Raw genomic sequence first — 19,561 nt, forward strand, 5'->3', positions numbered from 1 at the left:
AGGGTGATAATCAGGACCAAGTCTCTCCATTTGGTTAAGTGAAAAACAATTCACCCTTTGCTTCAACCTCAGGCCCAAAAAGAGTGTTGAACTGTGTGCTCCGCGCTGTTAGACAAGGTCAAGTAATAAGCAGGAATTATTATGAGTCAATTATATTCATTCCAGCATTCTGAGTTCAGCTGTATTCAGAACTGAAAATTAATTTAGAAGGTAAAATGTGCACTCTGAAACCTTATTTAGAAAAATAACTACTGCTAATGATTTTTTATAAGGTGCTTTTATAAGAGAGAGCAAGTAGGATTTCTTACTCAGCTAGGATGTTCAAAGCAAGTTATAAAAATTATTCTATTAGTTACTGAAATGATACAATTCTACCTCAAAAGCAAAAAAAAAAAAAAAGAAAGAAAGAAAGAAAAAAGAAAAGAAAAAGTATGATTTCCCCAACAAGTTTCTGATGACGAATTGAGACCAAAACAGTGGATATCATCACAATGCGTGGCCAGCTATATGATCACAAGTTTGTTTGTTTGGCGGGGAGGGGATGGACAGAGGGAGAGGGAGAATCTCAAGCAGGCTCCACGCCCAGCGCAGAGCCAGACCCAGGACTTGATCTGATGACCCTGGAATCATGACCTGAGCTGGAATCAACAGCCGGACGCTTAACTGATTGAGCCACCCAGGCGCCCCCACGAGTTTTGACACGGTAAAGCCCAAGGTGTTCATGGAGAGGCAGCTCATAACTTTCTAGATAAAGATTCAAATAAATTGAGACTGTGCTCTGAAGCACAGTAGAAGCCAGCTACTTACCAGACCCTGGAAAAGGTCTCTTTTCATATACATACATACATACATACATATATATATATGCATGCATGTCTATTAATATGTGAATATGAATATATATAGTCATATATATGCATACATATGAATAAAAAGATCTAAATTAAGGGAGAAAGCAAACACCTCTGGCTTAAGCAGACTCTTATTTTCAACAGAAGTGTCAACAGAAAGAGAAACTAGCTAAAGTTCAACAAATCTATTGTTTGCTTTTGGCATAAAGCATACTGCAGCTTAACAACTTTGGCAGCAAAAGGTTCTAGCAAAAGACAGTTGGTAGCTGCCTTTTACTAACACACATGAAAGAAAATGTTTAGGAATGACTTCAGTTTGCGGAACAAGCTTTCCAAACTGCAAACTTGAATTTACGGAACTCTGGACCAAAGAGAGATTGAATTCCACTCTAGAAGCAACAAACAACTGAAATAACAGTAGAGCATGAATTCTCTCTTCTAAATATGATCTTGTGGCACAAATGCAGAAATCCCATTTTGAACAGTATGGACTGAGTTAGTAGACATTACATTTTCAAAAGCCTCCGCGTATGGGCAATGTTTCGATCTAACTTATATTTTAGTGATTTAATTGCTAGCATCTTAGTAGAGAAAAAAACATCTGAAGGAGAAATGAGATGGGAAAGGAATTGAGGGGCCTTGTTTTTATGGACTAGCAGTCAGATCTCACAGGGAAGCAAAAATAACCACTTCAGAGCTATGTCCTATTTTTAAGCATCTTTAAAGCAAAAGTGTGTAGCCTTACTCCTTCCTGATTGCCCCTGTTCCAAAACAGGGAGACCGAAACCGGTTAACTAAGAGGTCCTTTGTGGTGCCACAGGGAAGCTGGACAGCACACTTACTTTAGAAACCTAAAACCCAAACTGCGGGGACCCATGCCTAAATGCAGTTTCTTAAACTCTTGACTCGATTGCCAACAGGCAACAGGCAACAGGAAAGAAATGTAAAATTTGTGAACTCAGAATGCTATTGACTACAGACCAATCCACTCGTCACATTATGAGTTAACAGAGGAAAGTTCCCAGCCACTCCATTCCCCACCTGTTAAAAGCCTAAAATAACAAAAGCATGATGAAGGGAATGTTGTTCCTTTCTAAGCCTCTTGATTTATCATACAGATCCCACAGCACCAAGGAGCCTGAAACCCTGGATTGCACCTTAAATTTGTCAACTCTGAATCACCAACCACAGTACATCTGGAATGTCCTGATGGTTACCTCTCATACACTGTTGCTCAATAAATACTTATTTAGGGTGCCTGGGTGGCTCAGTGGGTTAAGCCTCTGCCTTCAGCTCAGGTCATGATCTCAGGGTCTGGGATCGAGGCCCGCATCAGGCTCTCTGCTCAGTGGGGAGCCTGTTTCCCCCTCTCTCTCTGCCTGCCTCTCTGCCTACCTGTGACTTCTCTCTCTCTCTCTCTCAAATAAATAAAATCTTAAAAAAAAAATAAATGCTTATTTATTCAACACGGGAGATCCTTCTGTTGCTTCCTGTCATTGAATGGCTGGATAGGACTGAATTTATCAGACAAAACTGAGAAAGACCATTTCAATTACACATCTACCCCCTCACACACACACTTAGGGTAATACCTCCCCCCAAAATGGGGAAGCCTACTTACTTGTATCTCAGAAACAGCCACTGGGTGATCCATAATCCAAATAATATAATCCCATTTATTTCTGATACAGAAAATGCCCATTTTACCCGATCAATGTAATCAAAAAACTTGTCTGGTAGCGGGGGGCTGAGCTCCTTGGGAGGTACCCTTTCGTGTACAACCGTGATCATGACGGTGGTTAGGACGAGGTTGAAGAGGGCGTACACGAAGGCAATGCCCGTTTTCCACCACTCCAGGGGGAATTTGTTCCTGGATTCAGTGGGCATAGCAATCTGGATATAGTCTGGGTACTTTTTGGTGCCCTTTCGCAACCCATTGGATAAGCTCTTAGGTTTACTGTTGCCATTTTTGTTTTCCTCTTCGGCAGGCTCGGCAGGTCTCGTGTAAGTGTTTGCGGGATCATTGGTTTGATTTTCCATATGTTCTTCGAGTTTTGCTGTCTCTATAATATCCATTGTCCCCCAGTCTTCAGATCAAAAAGGAGATGGGAAAGTTCTTGGTGTTTGTGCAAACTTAACTTTTCTAAATCCTTCTACTTCAGAGATCAACATGGATTCCTATAACTGATTTTGTTTCCTAGCACAAAACGTAGAAGGGAACCATCTGATCACTGTTCCCTCCATGTAGCCGCCTGCAGTCCACTCACCACCTTTGAGAGAGGAAGCCAATTTTCTTTCTCCCAGAGGTGTTACTATCCCACCTGCAAAAAGAAAACAAAAACTATGTTCAGAAACTGCGCTTCTCCAATTGTCAACCATCCAAACAAAAACATTATTAAAATAAGGAAGTAAATACCAGAGCCATTTGCTTGGGAAATATATTGTCAGAACATGGTTAACATTGTTGAGATGGAGTTTATTTGTAAAATATGGAGTTGTTTTATCTTGGAGTTCTTGTCTCTTTTTGAGCTGATGTCGGTATAAATAAGAACATTTTAATCATCAATTCCTTTAAAATTTCTTTAAATAAAAGTCAGGACCCAACTTTGCAAACCCCTCACCAGACACTATTACTTGTTGCTAACCATGAAGTCATAATAGGCTAGAACCTCTCCAGAGATCACATCACTCTTTCCTAAGGCGGCTGCTTTCCATGAACCTGGAAGAACACAAAACTAGGATGAGTTGCTCATGTGCACTGGATAACACTTATCAACACTTTGTCAAGTCCGTTTTTATTTCCCCCTGAAAAAAACTGGAGCCTTCTCAAGTGACTACTTTTCAAAACAGATTCAAGAGCCACACATTCAAGACACTTAAATGGTATTGCCTCAGTTTATCCTTTGATAGGTAGAGACAGCCACACACTCTATACTAGGAAAGCTGACAGCCTTCAAAATAATACAGAGAAAAAAGAAAGTGTTAGCGATGTCTCATTGAGGGAACGAACTCTACTTATTCCTCAAAGGGTAAAATCCTACGATTGGCATGGGAAATTAGAAAGGAACAACATTCCGGGACAGCCACCGCAAGATCTACCAGGCAACAGAAACTGATGCCCAGAGGACCCACTCCCGGCACTCACCACCACGGCACAGAGGAGGAGAGGGTGTCTTTGGCTCAAGCTTCCCCAGGCTCCACAGAGAGCAAAGATTTTGCAACACAGAGCACCAGCACCAACTCTTTTATACTGGGCGGTAACACAGCCCCAGCTGTTCTCAATTTAGGAAAGCCGTATTTTAGTCCCTGCAGCAGAACCCAGCCACCTGAAGAAGTTTCCAGACCTCATAATTAGTCCCCACCCTGAGTACACTGTGCAACTTAAGCATAATTTTAAAGGCCTCCCTTTCAGGGGAACTTTAGGAAAAAATAGGGAGGGAGGGTAAAAAAATCAAAGTAAGCCTTTCTTTAATGAAAGAAAAAGGGGGAAAGTTAAAATGTCATACTCAATAACTACAAGCAGTATTTGTTGACAGGATGGACAGCGAACAGAGTGACCACAAGTGTCTCTTGTGCCCCTGAACCCCCCAGAGCTGAGGGAGCAATGGGGTGGCAATTAAAAAGAGCTTAAAAAACACGGCTGACCTGAACTTTCAATCCAAAGAGCTTGTAGTCTAACTGAAGAGACAGAACGCAAGTGACCAAAAAACTACTGGGGAATGATCACTATGTAAAAATGTAGTTTTAGGGGCATCTGGGTGGCACAGCCGGTTAAGCATCCAACTCTTGGGTTTCAGCTCAGGTCGTGAACGCGGGGGCCTGAGACCGAGCCCCGAGTCCAGTTCCGTACTCAGAGTGGAGTTTGCTTGTGATTCTTCCTCCCTCCTTCCCGCCCTCTCTTCTTCTTTTTTTGTCTCTCAAAGAAATTTTCCAACAAAACAAAACACAAACAAACCAAACGTAGTTTTAGTTGGATCCCTGCTCCCCCGACAGGATGTGTCCACAGAGAGGCACTGCCCTTTTTCGGGGAAGTGGAAGCACGATGAAAGTCGACCTGCGGAGCAATGGAGGGTCACTGGAGGATGGAGATGGGCTAAGAGATTATCTCTGAGAAGCAGACATCACACCTTTCTCTGGTCCCTGTGCAAAGCCACAGACACTAATACGCTAGAGAAGGATGAGAAGGGACCAGTGCTCCTCTTGGGAGACCAGGACTGACAGATATTCTTTGCAGGATCCCAACACAATGTGGTAGGAAGGGTAAGTACAGTGAAGAGGTGCCTCAGTAAGATATTGCAGAAACAAACCTCTGACACCAGGGATTGCCACTTCTAACAGAGATGCCCAAACACTAAGTCAGCCATTGCATCTCTTCATCAAGTTTAGGTTAATCCACGCAGAGCACCTTACCAAACTCATCAAAATTCCCTCCGACTTTACTACTCCACATCTGCTCCTAGCCTGGTGTTCGTATGCCAAAGAAGCTTGAGATTTTTGAAGCCCAGGTCCACTGGGGGACATACTGGCGGTCTTTATAAGGTAGCTACCCAGTTCTAGAACATAGAATGTAGAATTGAAGAAAATCCAATTAGTTACCTGTTTTTTTTTTTTCCCCTAAGAGGAAGCACTCAGCCACCCACCTCATGGGACAACTGTGAGGATGACTGAAATAATTAATCATGAAGAGATTTGTGCTCCCGGGAGTAAGAGCACTTCATGAATGCAAAGCCCATTTATCGTCATTAGTAGTAAGATTGATATTTTCCTTGGGATCTCATTAAGAAGACTGAATACACAGAGCACAGTCACCCTGTGTCAACCAATCTCAGGACACAATGATCGTCATCAAGATGACGAGTACTGGGGCGCCTGGGTGGCTCAGTGGGTTAAAGTCTCTGCCTTCAGCTTAGGTCATGATCTCAGGGTCCTGGGATTGAGCCCCGCATTAGGCTCTCTGCTCAGCATGGAGCCTGCCTCTCCCTCTCTGCCTACTTGTGATCTCTGTAAATAGATACAATCGTAAAAAAAAAAAAAAAATGATGAGTACAACATATTCATTCCTATGGTGATCCTTTCCTACCAGTAAGTATCTGGGAAAGTGACAAATACCACAGGAGTTTCTCTCAGTGGATGGCAATCCCATCAGTTTATCTGTCAAGGGTACTAATGCCAGAGCACAAGGGCAGATGAAAAGCTTTCCAAGTCCTCTTACATTGCAAAATATCAGAAGCTAATCTAGAGACTATTTTAAAAGTTAAAGACCTCTATAGACTAATCTTCCTTGGAAGGCAAGTGCAAAACTCTGAAAGTTTAGTACACTGATATTGTTAGGTTTTTGGTGGAGGAACAAAAGATAACGCATTCTAGAAATGCAATTAAGTTTTCCAGGAAAGGCTGTAATAAAACACAAACATGTAAATAGGAAAGACAGGATTATCTGGAGTGAAGTTAAAAAGGCGTTTGATACAAATCAATATCCACTTGGTTTTGGGGGGAGAAAGTATTCAATAAGGGAACAGAAACCTCTGTAGAGCCACGTTCTTCAATGCAAGGAGCACATCGTATGTGTGCCAACTACCTAGTAGAAATTATCTTCCACTGTTACTCCTCTTTCCACCCCTAAATGAAGTTTAGAATCCTTTTTTTGTCAAATTACATGAAAACACGTTATTAGCTTGTTTTATTCTTGTCACCTCTATTTTGTAATACCATGTTCATACATACATTAGTCATTTCCCCTTAATAATGTTGATAGGATTTTACCTGTAATTTGATAAAAAGATTCCAAATGTTCATACATACATTAGTCATTTCCCTTTAATAATGTTGATAGGATTTGACCTGTAATTTGATAAAAAGATTTCAAGGTTCACACTGGTAGGTATTAGGCTACATGACATTAAGTAATAATGGGGTAATGGCACCCAGTTATTCTACTGAGTTCACCCAGAGGGAATAAGAATGTACACAACATATTTCTACAAGTATGTTTTCAACCGTCATATAGAATAGAAAATTGAAAATAATCTAAATATCTGTCAACAGGGGATTAGTTAAATGACTTATAGTTATCGTAACATTATAAAAAGATATTATGTTTGAGACAGTAATGATAAAAGTATGAGACAAGTATATAAATACTACATAAGAAGGATGCATTATCTGATTAAATACAAACTTAGCACTGAATAGGAGACGAGGAATCGCAATAATTCACATCAGAGGTTATGGTTTTTAAACAATGGGAAAGGGGCCATGTGATAGATATTCAAGGCTATCAGAAAAGGTAAAAGTGTGAAACTCATGATGCACGCATCTTGTCGGCAGTCCTGACCCACAGCTCACTGATGGCATCCTGGCGCAGAGACTGAGTGTAGACATGAGCTCCCGTCAAAGGGCTCAGAAATGCTCTGCTGGCTAGACTTGTATGTCAGCCTCGTTATGCATTTGCAGTGGTTAAGAAGACATATTAAATATGTAAATATACTTTAAAAATTAAGGAAATTTATCTGAACTGAAATATGGATTTTATTTTATTTTATTTTATTTATTTTTTCTTTTAAAGATTTTATTTATTTATTTATTTGACAGGCAGAGATCACAAGGAGGCAGAGAGGCAGGCAGAGAGAGAGAGAGAGGGAAGCAGGCTCCCCACTGAGCAGAGAACCCGATGCGGGACTCGATCCCAGGACCCTGAGATCATGACCTGAGCCGAAGGCAGCGGCTTAACCCACTGAGCCACCCAGGTGCCCTGAAATATGGATTTTAATGTTTAGAAAGAGGTCATCTGTTGAGGAAAGACGTTAGACACCGATGAGAGAAAATGCATTTAACATCTGCAAGTTGGAATTATGAATAAAAGAAATTTATACATTGAGCTTAAAGGCTTAGGGAAAACTAGGTCTTGAAACAATTTTATTGAATTGAAAATCCATGGAAACAAACACCTGGTAAGTTTCTTAACACACATAAAAGCTTTCTCAGACTTAAAAAAACTTAGTTGTCAAAACCATAGAGCCATGAAAAAGTCAAGTTGTAGAACAAAACAGCCACACATAGTTCTCAGAAAATACTACCTACTTAATTAATCCTCATTATAACCGGAGGAAGTATTTTAAAGAAACTGAGATAAAATGAGATCCTCAAGGTCAGACACGTAGAAAGAAAAGAGCCCAGACTGGAAGCAGGTCTCTCACCTCAGGAGCCCTTTTTCTTTTTCTTTTTTTTCCCCTTAAGATTTTATTATGTATTTATTTCGAGAATCGAGGGGGTGGTGGTGGTGGGGTCGGATAGAGGGAGAGGGAGAAGAATCTCAAGCAGACTCTGCAGTGCGTGCAGAACCCAACCCGGGGCTTGATCTCATGACCCTGAGATCACGACCTGAGCCAAAATCAAGAGTCAGACGCTTAACTGATGGAGACCCCCCCAGGAGCCCAAGGAGCTCCTGTTCTTAGCAGCACACCACCACCTCCAGTGCCAGTACATGTAAGACATCAACAATACAGTCAGCGAATGAATGAATGAATGAATGAATGAGTGAATAAATAAATGACAATCAGTTATGAGCTTTTTTTTTTAAGAGATAAGTAAATACATAGGAAAGTCTCCTAGATAACATCGGAGGCATTTTTAAATCTTTGTAATTTTGCAAAAATTTGTTAACACTTAGAAAAAAATTAATATTTATAATTCACCCCTCTTGTGGGAGGGGTGAGGGGAAAGGTGCCAATTAAGTATTTCCCATTATTCATACCTACCATGTAACTATAGCTACTGTTATTAATAACCTACGATTTAAGTTTTTTAGTCTTCTACTCATCTAAAGTAAGTAATAATATGCTTGCAGATAATGAGGGCATCCTATCAGTCACAAGGCTCTATTTCAAGCACTCACAAAATGTGCTAAATATTTTCACTAATGAGTTTCTGAAAACTGAAAAGAAAGAAAATAATTACTAATAAGTTATCATGTATTTTTGTGAAATACTTTCCCCAAGAAAGTAACATGAGCGCGTGTCAGACCTTTCTAGTATGTCTTTATGCTGCCACTAGGTCCTCTGTCTGTATAGGTGCAATGACAGACTTAAAACTAGGGAAATGGGCAGGCTTTGTAGGCTGAAAACATTCTGAGAATGGAGTGGAAAAAACCTTTTTTAATCTAAAAGATAAAAGCAAACTTCTGAATTTGGGGAGAGATATGCTTAGGTAGAAGACAGATGCTTTGATTTCTGGTGCTGATTTACTATTCCTTATTAGGGAAGGCTGGACATTAGTTCCATACCCCATTGTTAGAAGAGAAAGATCCAGCCTAGAGCAGTGGTTGCCTGGGGCTGCTGGTGGGAATGCAGAGGGACTGCAAATGGGCTGGAAGTTTCTTTTGGGGGGATGGAAAGGTCCTACATTAGACATGATGGTTGCACATTTCTGTAAATTTACTAAAAAAATCATTTAATTGTGCCCTTAATGAATTTTATAAATGAATTTTAGTATAAATTAGTATAGAAATTTAATATAAATGAATTTTATACTATATGAGTAATAACCCCCATTAAGCTTCTTAAAAAAAAAAATACAGTCTGGAGATAAGTTGTTTCTAAGGAACCAGAAAACCAAGGGCTAGTCCATACTCTGTTATTACATTTCCAGTCTCAAGTCTCCCTGTCAAGCACAGTCCTTACTTCTTGAGGACTTCTTTAGTAGTGATCCTGCAATATGCATTGTCTAAGTTTTCCACAGACAAAATCAAGAACCAACCAATGAAAATCAAACCACTTAAGAAAATTTGTGTCAAGTATGCTCCCAAAAAAAAACTACTCCTGTAACTAAATAGTATGAAGTGACCAAAAAAAAGGTTGGATTTTCTCTAACATAATTAATCAGAATTTACTGAGTTGTATTCAAAGAGAACAAGATGGTCTGTTTCTTACACACACACACACACACACACACACACACACAAGGTCACTTTAACTGGTGAGGTAGACAATTTAATACATTTTGAAAGGAATACTTATTTACGCCAAGCAAATATTAGCTATGTAAACTGGAAAACAATAAACTGTGGGACTGGGAGTATTTCACAAGAAGGGACCTTCTCCAGGCCACAGTGCAGCGAAAGAAGTGGAGTAGTTCTCAGCCGGCATTAATTATTTCTGACTTAAGTTTGATACAATAAAGTACCTCCCCTAAGATTTGACTTGCAAAATGTTCCATAGGATGTTTTAAAATCTGGGTTCTATTTTCTAACTGCTTTAAAAAAAAAAAAAAAAGATTTATTTATTTATTGGGGGTGGGGGAGAGGTTGTGAGCGAGCACCCAGCAGGGCTAGAGGCAGAGAGAATCTCAACATACTCCTCATTGAGCAGAGAGCCTGGTGCGGGGCTTGATCTCACGACCCTGAGATTATGACCTGAGCTGAAACCAAGAGCTGGATGCTTAATCAACTGAGCCACCCAAGCTTGGTACCCCAAGCTGCTATTCTGAAGAACTCTAATGATCAGATCTGATTCCAGTGTGTTTTTAAAGACAAACTGCCACCCTGGGGTTGAGGGACTGAGGTTCTCCAACAGGAGAATAGGGGACTTGGAGAGATGAAGTTACAGGGAAAGACAAAGAGCAATGTGTGGGACAATGTGGAACATGTGGTGAGGCAGATAAATGAGTAAGTGAATGAGTGTGTAGACAGGATAGATAGATACACTAGATACATGGACAGACACTGACCGACAGACCAGGCACCTGCACAGAGAAGAGGGCTGTAAAACGAGGTCACAGACCAGGGGATATTTAAAACACCTTTTTAACTTCCTTTAGATTATTCTAAACCAGACATTCTAGAGTGAAGGGGTAGAGCTGGGGACACATCAAGCACTTTGCCCAAAGGTTGGCTGGTGCTTGCCCTAAGACCCGCTCCCCACCTCCATTCTCGATACATCTAGAAACGCTTAGAGAGTTCCCGGAGGGTGGGGATAGAGGGATGACCTTGGTCTTGCCTTCTTCCTTTGTCAGGTATTTTCAGTGTTTCATAAACGAGGCTAGGGTTTTGTACCTCCCATTCAGCTTTTCAGAACTCACTGCCAGTGAAGTATGATAAACCTGTAGTCTCAGAGAATGAACTGGATTGAAGTCTTGCCTTGGTGTAGAAAATGCTTCTCTACTTTAGTGCATGAGTAAAAGAAGTCCCTCTCGCTTAAACAGAAATGTGTGCTCTTGATAATCTGAGCCATAATTACGCCAAAATTAGGATAGATGTTTGGTCGCTAGCCTCATTTCCATGCCCCCTCCCCTCAGGACTGGCACTACAGCTCCCTGTTTAATGGTCAAGCAAAAGCAGCCAGATCTTGTTTAGAATCAACACCCTGGGGCTTGATCAGAAAGGTTCTATCTACAGCCACACTGAACAGCAGCGATGACTACCTGCTTCTACCTTCCTCTATTTCCTTCTATGCCCCCAAAGACTTCTGGACCTAGAAACTGATTCCCTTAGGTTTTAATACTTAGTACTCTGGACTAGGAGCACAAATCACCTACTGAAATGAGGGCTTTTCTGGGAACCGCAAAAACTCCACTTAATATTTTCAAAATATATTTAAGTCTGATACTGGAGCTTGCATTCTCTCTGAAGAACACGTGGCAGGTCTAAAAGAAAGTAGAAGCCGGGTCAAACAGTTTCACATACTCTCCAAACCACACAACATATTCTAAATGGTATTAGAAGACCTCCTTCTAATTAAGTAAATAGATCACAGTCAACAGTGGACTCCCTCATCGACAAAAAATAAATACATATTTTAGATTGGAAGCACATCTGATTACTGGAAAACTGTGATTAAAAAAATGAGAAGAAAAAAAAGAATGGTTCCTTAAAAATAATTTCATGATTCTCTAATAAAACTTCTTTATTCCGTGTCCTTCAGATTACTTAGAAATACACCTATCGAGGACCCTGGGTGGCTCAGTCAATTAAGTGTCTGCCTTAGGCTCAGGTCATGATCCTAGAGTCCTGGGATTGAGCCTCACCCTGGGCTCTCTGCTCAGCTGGGAATCGGCTTCCTCCCCTCCCTCTGTGAGCTCTCTCGCTTTCATGCTGTTTCAAATAAACAAATAAAACATTAAAAAAAGAAAAAAGAAAAAGAAATAGACTTGATCTCTCCCTCTACCACATGGTGACCAAACTGTGAGGATATTTAATACAATTTCATAGCCTCTTTAAATGGGTATTTAAAAACAGTATCTTGAAACTTCGCTTGCTATTTACTAGAATATTAGCACTTTGAGACTTGAGTGAAAAATCACCTGCAAGCAAGAATGACTGAAGGGACTTAATGGATCTGGCTGGAGGCTGGAGGCCAAGGTGAGGCTTCAGGAGAAGCCCTGAACCAGGCGGTTGCAGTTGGGACATACTGCGGTTACAGCAGGGGACAGATGCGGAAGAACCAGAAGCTGACTCAGTGCCCAGTGATGTTGGAGAAATGACACCCAGATACACTCCAATACAATTTCCTTGAAGAGGTCTAAAGTCTAGTTTCGATATTTATTTAACATACAAGGGTTATTGTATTTCTGCTTAGTGCTGTGCCAACAAACAGGTTCAAGAAATAGCTTAACACACACAACCTGACAGATTTAGGGGGGCGGGCACTTCCTCGGAGCCAGAATTAAGCGCTGAAAAATTAAGAAGGAAGCTTCTAGAATCCGCACCTTCAGCAGGTTTGCCCTGTCTGCTTGTTCGGATTTGGGTGTGGGGTTATACAGCCTTCAGGAGGGGGCAAAGGTGAGTGGGGAGGATAAAGGTAAGGCACGTCTTTGTGTTTTAAAAAAAAAAAGTCCTGTGCTCCAGCCACCTGGGTTCCTCAAGGTAGAGCACGGCTTTCACTATAAGGCAAAGAAAAAAATAGGAAAGGAAAGGGACAGTGGAAGACCCAGAAAGGTCTGTATAAATCCTACATTTCTCATTTTCTTGCGCCAGCCACAAAAACGTTCTTTTACATGACTGGCTGAACAAGCCACTGCTTTCAAATGGTATGAGGCTATAAAAAGCAATACTTTCTCCAAAGCCATTAAGGTCACTCTATTTGGCTCCAGTTTCTCTCAGAATGTAAGCTGCTATGTTGTAGTCAAATACATTACTTGTTTCTTAAAAGCGCTTATTTGACCAATGCTCCTAATCCAGGATTTTGTTTCTGCAAAAAACCTAATAATGGTGATTTATATTTATCCTATGTTTATTCTAATTTTGGGTCTTTGAAGAGGGACCCAGATTTCCAAACCCAATCCAACAGAAGGATTAGCACAAAATGCAGAAAAAAAGTAACTTAAAAGATTAAGATCCTGAGTCTAACAATGCCATTTTAACAATTTACAGGAATGCAATAATTTCAGTGTCATGTTGGTTTCTGAAATCATCTAAAAATGTTTACCTCTTGAATTTTCATTTATCCTAATGAATTAAAGAGAAATTATCACAAAGTACACATTTCCATAGTTATTACCAGAAAGCTGGCATATTAAAAATTCTTCAGGAGCGCCTGGGTGGCTCGGTTGTTAAGCGTCTGCCTTAGGCTCAGGTCATGATCCCAGGGTTCTGGGAGCAAGGCCCACTTCGGGCTCCCTGTTCAACGGGAAGCCTGCTTCTACCTCTCCTGCTCCTCCTGCTTGGGTTCCCTCTCTCTCTGTCAAATAAATAAGTAAAATCTTCAAAAAAATTTTTTTTTTCATCTGGAGGAAATAAAGAAATCTGGTTTATAAATCATTATGTTTAAATATTGTCTTCATAAATATTAGTGACTAAGCGTCTGAATAATCAAAATGACTGCCAACAGATATGGTCTGCTAGGGAAAAGGAGGAGCTTTAGAACCAAATCCAATGCGTTCAGCAAGAGCAAATGATCCAGAAACCTTCCACTGCATCAGAACACCAGGACACACTTCTCTCTCAAAACAGGACACAGCTCACTCAAGACTTTTGTCTACTCTGCTAACAGCCCCTGTATGGAGCTTGAGCACTCCATCCACAAAGCAGAGGGGCTGCTGGCATAGTGAGGATAACAGAGTGGATGTGTACATAAACCACTGATTATGTAGCAATCCTTGGCCAACTGCCTGTTTCCCTTCAGCAAAAATCTAGAACAGGATATGTATTTCTTTCATATACACCATAGCATGAGACATTTAGTTCCAGCATACCTAAGCTGTCCCTCCAGGAGATAATTAGAAAAATAGGGAAGAGTTTGGGAAAGAAAAACGATAGCAGAAAAAGAGTAAGAGGGACTCCTGGGCTGAGGTCATGATCCCAGCGTCCTGGGATCGAGCCCCGCATCGGGCTCCTTGCTCAGTGGGAGCTTCTCCCTCTGACTGCTGCTCCCCCTGCTTGTGCTCCCTCTCTCTCTTTCTGACAAATAAATAAATTTTTTTTAAGAAGGAAAGAAAAAAAGTAAAAAGAATTTTACAATGAACCCGTAAAAGAGAAAAATAAATATGGAAAAGTATAGATATCTGGGCTGCAATTAAATGGCTCTTTAGAGACCCAAAATAAGCTTTGTTCTGTGTAAGGGCATCTTATAGCTAAAGGAGTGCAAGGAGGCACTGGATGGGAGCCCTGATCCTTATTATCAAAAGCAGGAGAGGCCTGAGTATTGGATGGGAAACCAAACTGGGAGGTGCTGGGGATAGGTACGGTGACCCAGCAACACAGTACTCGAAGTCTGGGGACCACCTAGGCTGGAGCATTTCTACCATAGCAATAGAAACATAACCACAATGAAACTTAGCATGTGATAAGGGTCAGATGTTCATTCAGTCCAAACTATTATATGTAAACAAATGTATAATTATCACATAAATATACACTTCTACATAAAGAATATATAAAATATAATTACAATTCTTTAATCCAGGGTCCCACGTGGGGCCTTCAATCTCTACTTTCTTTGTACATCAAGTCAGCTTTTCATTCTCACATTCTTTATGTTAAAGCCAGGTGATTTCAGGACACTCGCTGGGAAAAGTCCACCCTCAAACGTAATTGGGGAAGCATGGGAAGAGACAGTTTGGGAACAGAGAATAACCTTCCCCAGACTATCCACAGGGCAAGCGGAAAATGGGCAGGAAAGGGAAGACAAAGAAGGGATAAAATTGCCAGGGTCTGTCTCATAGCCAGAACTCATTTCCTTACTTTCTATTTGGAGCTGATTTCCCCCACACCTCCTCTGACACATCCTAGGCAAAAGAGTTCCTGTGACTAAGTATCTCCCAATTACTAATAACAAACACTTCCTACAGAATGTTTCACTGACAGATTAACATACCAACTTCTACTCTATTTCATCCCTGCATGAGAACACTAGAAAGTGACCTTGAAACAAAGTCCATTAAACTGTAATTTAAACTGTAATTGGAAAGGAGCATAAAAGCTGCAACGAGGGGCACCTGGGTGGCTCAGTAAGTTAGGCGTGCAACTCTTGATTTTGGCCTCGGGGTCATGACTTTGGGGTTGGGGGATCAAGCCTCATGTAGGGCACACTGCACTGAGCATGGGGCCTGCTTGGGTCCGCTCTCTTCCTCTTCCTTGTTGCTCCCCCTTTACATGATCTCTCTCTAACAACAAAACAAGACAAAACAAAAACAAAATCTGCAATGAGTTGCTGATAGGATCAGAAATTGATATAATTCTTTTGAAATTGTCTCTTCTTAATCATGTCAAGAACCCTACAAATGCTTTTATCTTTTGACATAGCAACCCTACTACTGTGAATTTATTTTAGAACATGTTTTAAAGAATACAGAAAAAACAGTATCCAAAAATATATTCAGTGAAACAACAACGTAAATGTCTAGAGGAGACATTTAGAAGCATCTGTGAAGTACATAAAAACATATATAATACTTTAAACACATCTAAATGTCTGCAGCAGACATTTTGAAGCATCCATGAAATACATTCAATTTATTGTTTAAAAACCAACACTTGGGGTGCCTGGGTGGCTCAGCTGGTTAAGCCTTCAGTTATTGGTTTGGCTCAGGTCATTATCTTGGGGTCCTGAGATCGAGCCCCAGGTCAGGCTTGGTGCTCAAGAGGCAGTCTGCTTGAGATGCTCTCCCTCTACAAAAAAAAAATCCTAAAAAAACAAACAAAACACAACACCCCCTCGCCCAAACCAGCACCATATTATTTTCATAAAAATGCAAATGTATGATTTAAAAACAAGGTTGATAAGTACGCCAAAAGAGTATCAGCTGTTAATGTTGATGGTGAGATTTACCAACTATTTTTATTTTCTTTATACTTTTTTTTTTTTAAAGATTTATTTATTTGACAGAGACAGAGACACAGGGAGAGTGGAGCACAAGCAAGGGGAGTGGGAGAGGGAGAAGCAGGCTCCTTGCCAAGCAGGAAGCCTGATGCAGGACTAGATCCCACCATGCTGGGATCCTGACCTGAGCTGAAGGCAGTTGCCTAACCACCTGAGCCACCCAGGCACCCCTCTTCTGTACTTTCTTACTTTCTCCCAGTTTTCTGGGATAAAAGTATTCACCCACATATTTAAAGGAGTATTTTCAAATAGTTCTATGAAGACTATGCTTATGATTTTATTGATGAGGAAATGCAGTATGATTTCAGCAACATAAAGATGTATATTACATAGATACAAAAAAAAATCTGAAAATATACCAAATATTAATACTGCTTAATGAATTTAAGATGACTTTAATTTTGTCCTTCCTCCATGTTTTATTTTCTTAATTTTCCACATTCATCATTCTTACAATCAAGAAAATGCTGATGACTTTTTTTTTAAGATTTATTTATTTATTTGACAGAGAGAGATCACAAGTAGGCAGAGGCAGGCAGAGAGAGAGAGAGGAGGAAGCAGACTCCCCGCTGAGCAGAGAGCTGGATGTGGGACTCGATCCCAGGACCCTGAGATCATGACCTGAGCCGAAGGCAGCGGCTTAACCCACTGAGCCACCCAGGCGCCCTGCTGATGACTACTTTTAACTACACTAGTATTGAGAGAGTTAAAAGGGAGAATGTGCTAGTTTTTAAAAAGGTGTTTTGTGTTGTACAATTTCAAGTAGGCAAAAATGCATGTATAGAAGAGTCAGAGCACAAGTACACTAAAATATTAAGAATGGTTGCAAGTGGTAGGAGTATGGTTTTTTTTCCCTTCCTACATCTGTGTACAGTATACATTTCAAAATGTTTTCATTATAAATGTATTATTTTATAGCTAAAAGTATCCCAAACCACAGTCCTTGCTGTTGTTTTCAGGGAAGTACTTATCAAGTGAAATCTCCTTATTTCCTGTCTTTCCTCAGCCTCAGTTAAGTGCAATAAAAAATACAAGTCTACAATGTTGCATTTTTTGAGTCTTCTGCATTGTTGCTGCTGCTGCTGGGAAGAGCCTAATAAACTAACAGTTATTTAAAGTGTTAGCAGCCCCAACTTGACATATACATATAATGAAATTAATCTCAGGGTCAACTTTTAAAAAGAGACTAAATTGTAATACAGGGTAGTATATTCTGGGTTTGTTTGCAATAAAGGGGGAAGGGCTGCTTTATAAATTTCCATATAATGGATGTCACTCAATATTTCACAAAACAAAACCAGTCACTAATTCGGTACTGTTTCTCCTGCATAAAACCAGGGGCCAGAGAGAAGACAATCAAGCCAAATTGGATTTTATAGAAGAGACAATTCAGTTAAAAAAGCAAATCCCCAAACCCTCTTTTCATATATTGGTGATTTTCACGCACTGTGGGTGTTTTATAAGCTTGTATACTTAAGCATTTTTAAAACCTTTTTCCCCAATATTTGGTGGATTTTTGCTTTATTGTACTCCATATCAGTTCATAGTTTTTGTCATCTGTTCTCTGTGACAATAAAACTTTAGAAATAAACTGAAATTGCCTGAAGATCAGTTAAATAAATTACAGTTTTCAAAACAACCTTTATTCCATATTAAAAAGTTGTTTTTATGAAGATTATAAGAATGATTGGGGGTGCCTGGGTGGTGCAGTCAGTGAAGTAGGTTTTGGCTCAGATCTGATCTCAGGGTTGTGAGATCAAGCCCCGAAGATGGGCTCCATATTTAGTGCAGAGTCTGCTTGGACCACCCCCACCCCTGCCCAATACCCTGCTAAAATAAATAGATTAAACCTTTAAAAAAGTTTTTAAAATAAAAATGGAAAGAATGACCAGGAATATGCATTTAAACCAGTCTGCAAAAATCTCTAAATATTACTGAAAATCCCAAGTACAACAAAACTCTAATTCCATATCCCTTTTTTAAAAAAAAAGTATGTTAGTGCTTTTTCCCCTAATTCCCAAAGTTATATACTACACACTTTGGAATTACTTCTAGGAGTTTAACTAAAGATACCTGCATAAGCATGAAAAGACTGCTTTCCAAATCCGCCCATCAGAACTTTTGGGCAACAGATGCATTTTAAAAATTTGGAACTTTGACTTTCAGAAAAACTGTATGTAGGTATTAACATGTTCCCACAGCTCACCACGGACCCTTGCTGGAGCTGGGAAACACCAGATACTCAAACACTGATACATCTAAATCAGACATAAGAAACTATTCACACTAAGTTGGGTAAATAAAGACTATAAAGAGCTTTTGTTGAATTCAAGAAGTGTTTAAACACCAAGGGTTATTGAGGAGAGGTAAGGGAAACAGGAGATGGGGAGGAGGGGACCAGGAACAGACAGGAGGGGAAGGCCTTTAGGTTTTGGAAGTTTAGTTTTTGAAACTACAGATAAGTGATTCTGGACTTGTAAGACTGAAACCACACTGTCCATCAAGATGGGCCTATTACATCGTAAATACGTTTTATTTGTACAATAAAACACTATCTTACCATCATGCCATGTTAGGTGAAGAAAGGAAGTTGCAAAATGGTGTACATTTATAGCATGATTCTTTTTTGTGGGGGACAAACTGTGCTGTGTGTGTAAATAGATTATATTGTTACTGGAAAGGTGACATTACATGGAACACTTTACCTTTTTGTACTAAAAAAATAAATTAGCAGCATGTTTTGATCCTACTGCCTAAAAAGACAAAGATGATTATTTGCTCGAGGGTATTTAGTGTTTACTCTAGGAAATACTGTAGGGACACCACAGTTTAAAAAAAGTCACTTCTCTCACTGAGCTTCCACTGAGCTTCCACTCTGCTATGCACAACAATCAAAAGATTAAAATTATTATAAAAAAAATGAACCAGGGTGGGGCAAGAGAGTCACAGGAGGGATATTCAAACTAGATCTTTGGGATGATGAGGTAACAGTTCATTTAAACATTTTACTTGAATACTCTTCATCAGAAAAAAAACAACAACAAGTCAATGGTCTCATTAAGTCAATGGTACATCAAGACATGTATGTTCCAACCTACTGAGACCCAATTTATGCAAATAGCTTCCAGAAACCTGTACAAATAATAACTTTTTACAACTTTTAAAAAGAAATTCTACTGGAAATGCTCCAATCATTACTCGATTATGGATTTTTGCCTTGAGTTCTTTTCCCTTTTTAAAAGACCAAAATAATGTGTTTAATATTCTAATTGTATTTGTCATATGGACTTTTAATTGTTCACCCCAATGCCGTCTTCTAAGAAATGTTTAACCCACATGAGACTTTGAAGGAAAGGTTAAAGATGCAATTTTATAATCATGGGAAGAATAGAAACAAAG

The 19,561-nt window shown here is 39.9% G+C and overlaps 1 protein-coding gene across 5 annotated transcripts in view; it reads right to left on the reverse strand.

The window, feature by feature from the left end:
- Positions 1–19,561, reverse strand: part of SGMS2 (sphingomyelin synthase 2) — an 84,866-nt gene that overhangs the window by 19,094 nt on the left and 46,211 nt on the right. For 2 of the 5 annotated variants that reach the window (XM_004748110.3, XM_045085565.1), the window contains exon 2: positions 2,473–3,172. In XM_004748110.3, the coding sequence (XP_004748167.1) occupies positions 2,473–2,927 (455 nt within the window). In that variant the 5' untranslated portion in view covers positions 2,928–3,172. Of the gene's footprint in view, positions 1–2,472; positions 3,173–3,267; positions 3,563–3,996; positions 4,018–5,261; positions 5,392–19,561 lie in introns of those variants that run through there. The other 3 variants (XM_004748109.3, XM_004748112.3, XM_045085566.1) reach the window with 3 other exon arrangements.

Source organism: Mustela putorius, unplaced genomic scaffold (assembly GCF_011764305.1).
Source record: "Mustela putorius furo isolate JIRA1106 unplaced genomic scaffold, ASM1176430v1.1 tig00000868_pilon_pilon_pilon, whole genome shotgun sequence".
NCBI classification, from domain to species: Eukaryota; Metazoa; Chordata; class Mammalia; order Carnivora; family Mustelidae; genus Mustela; species Mustela putorius.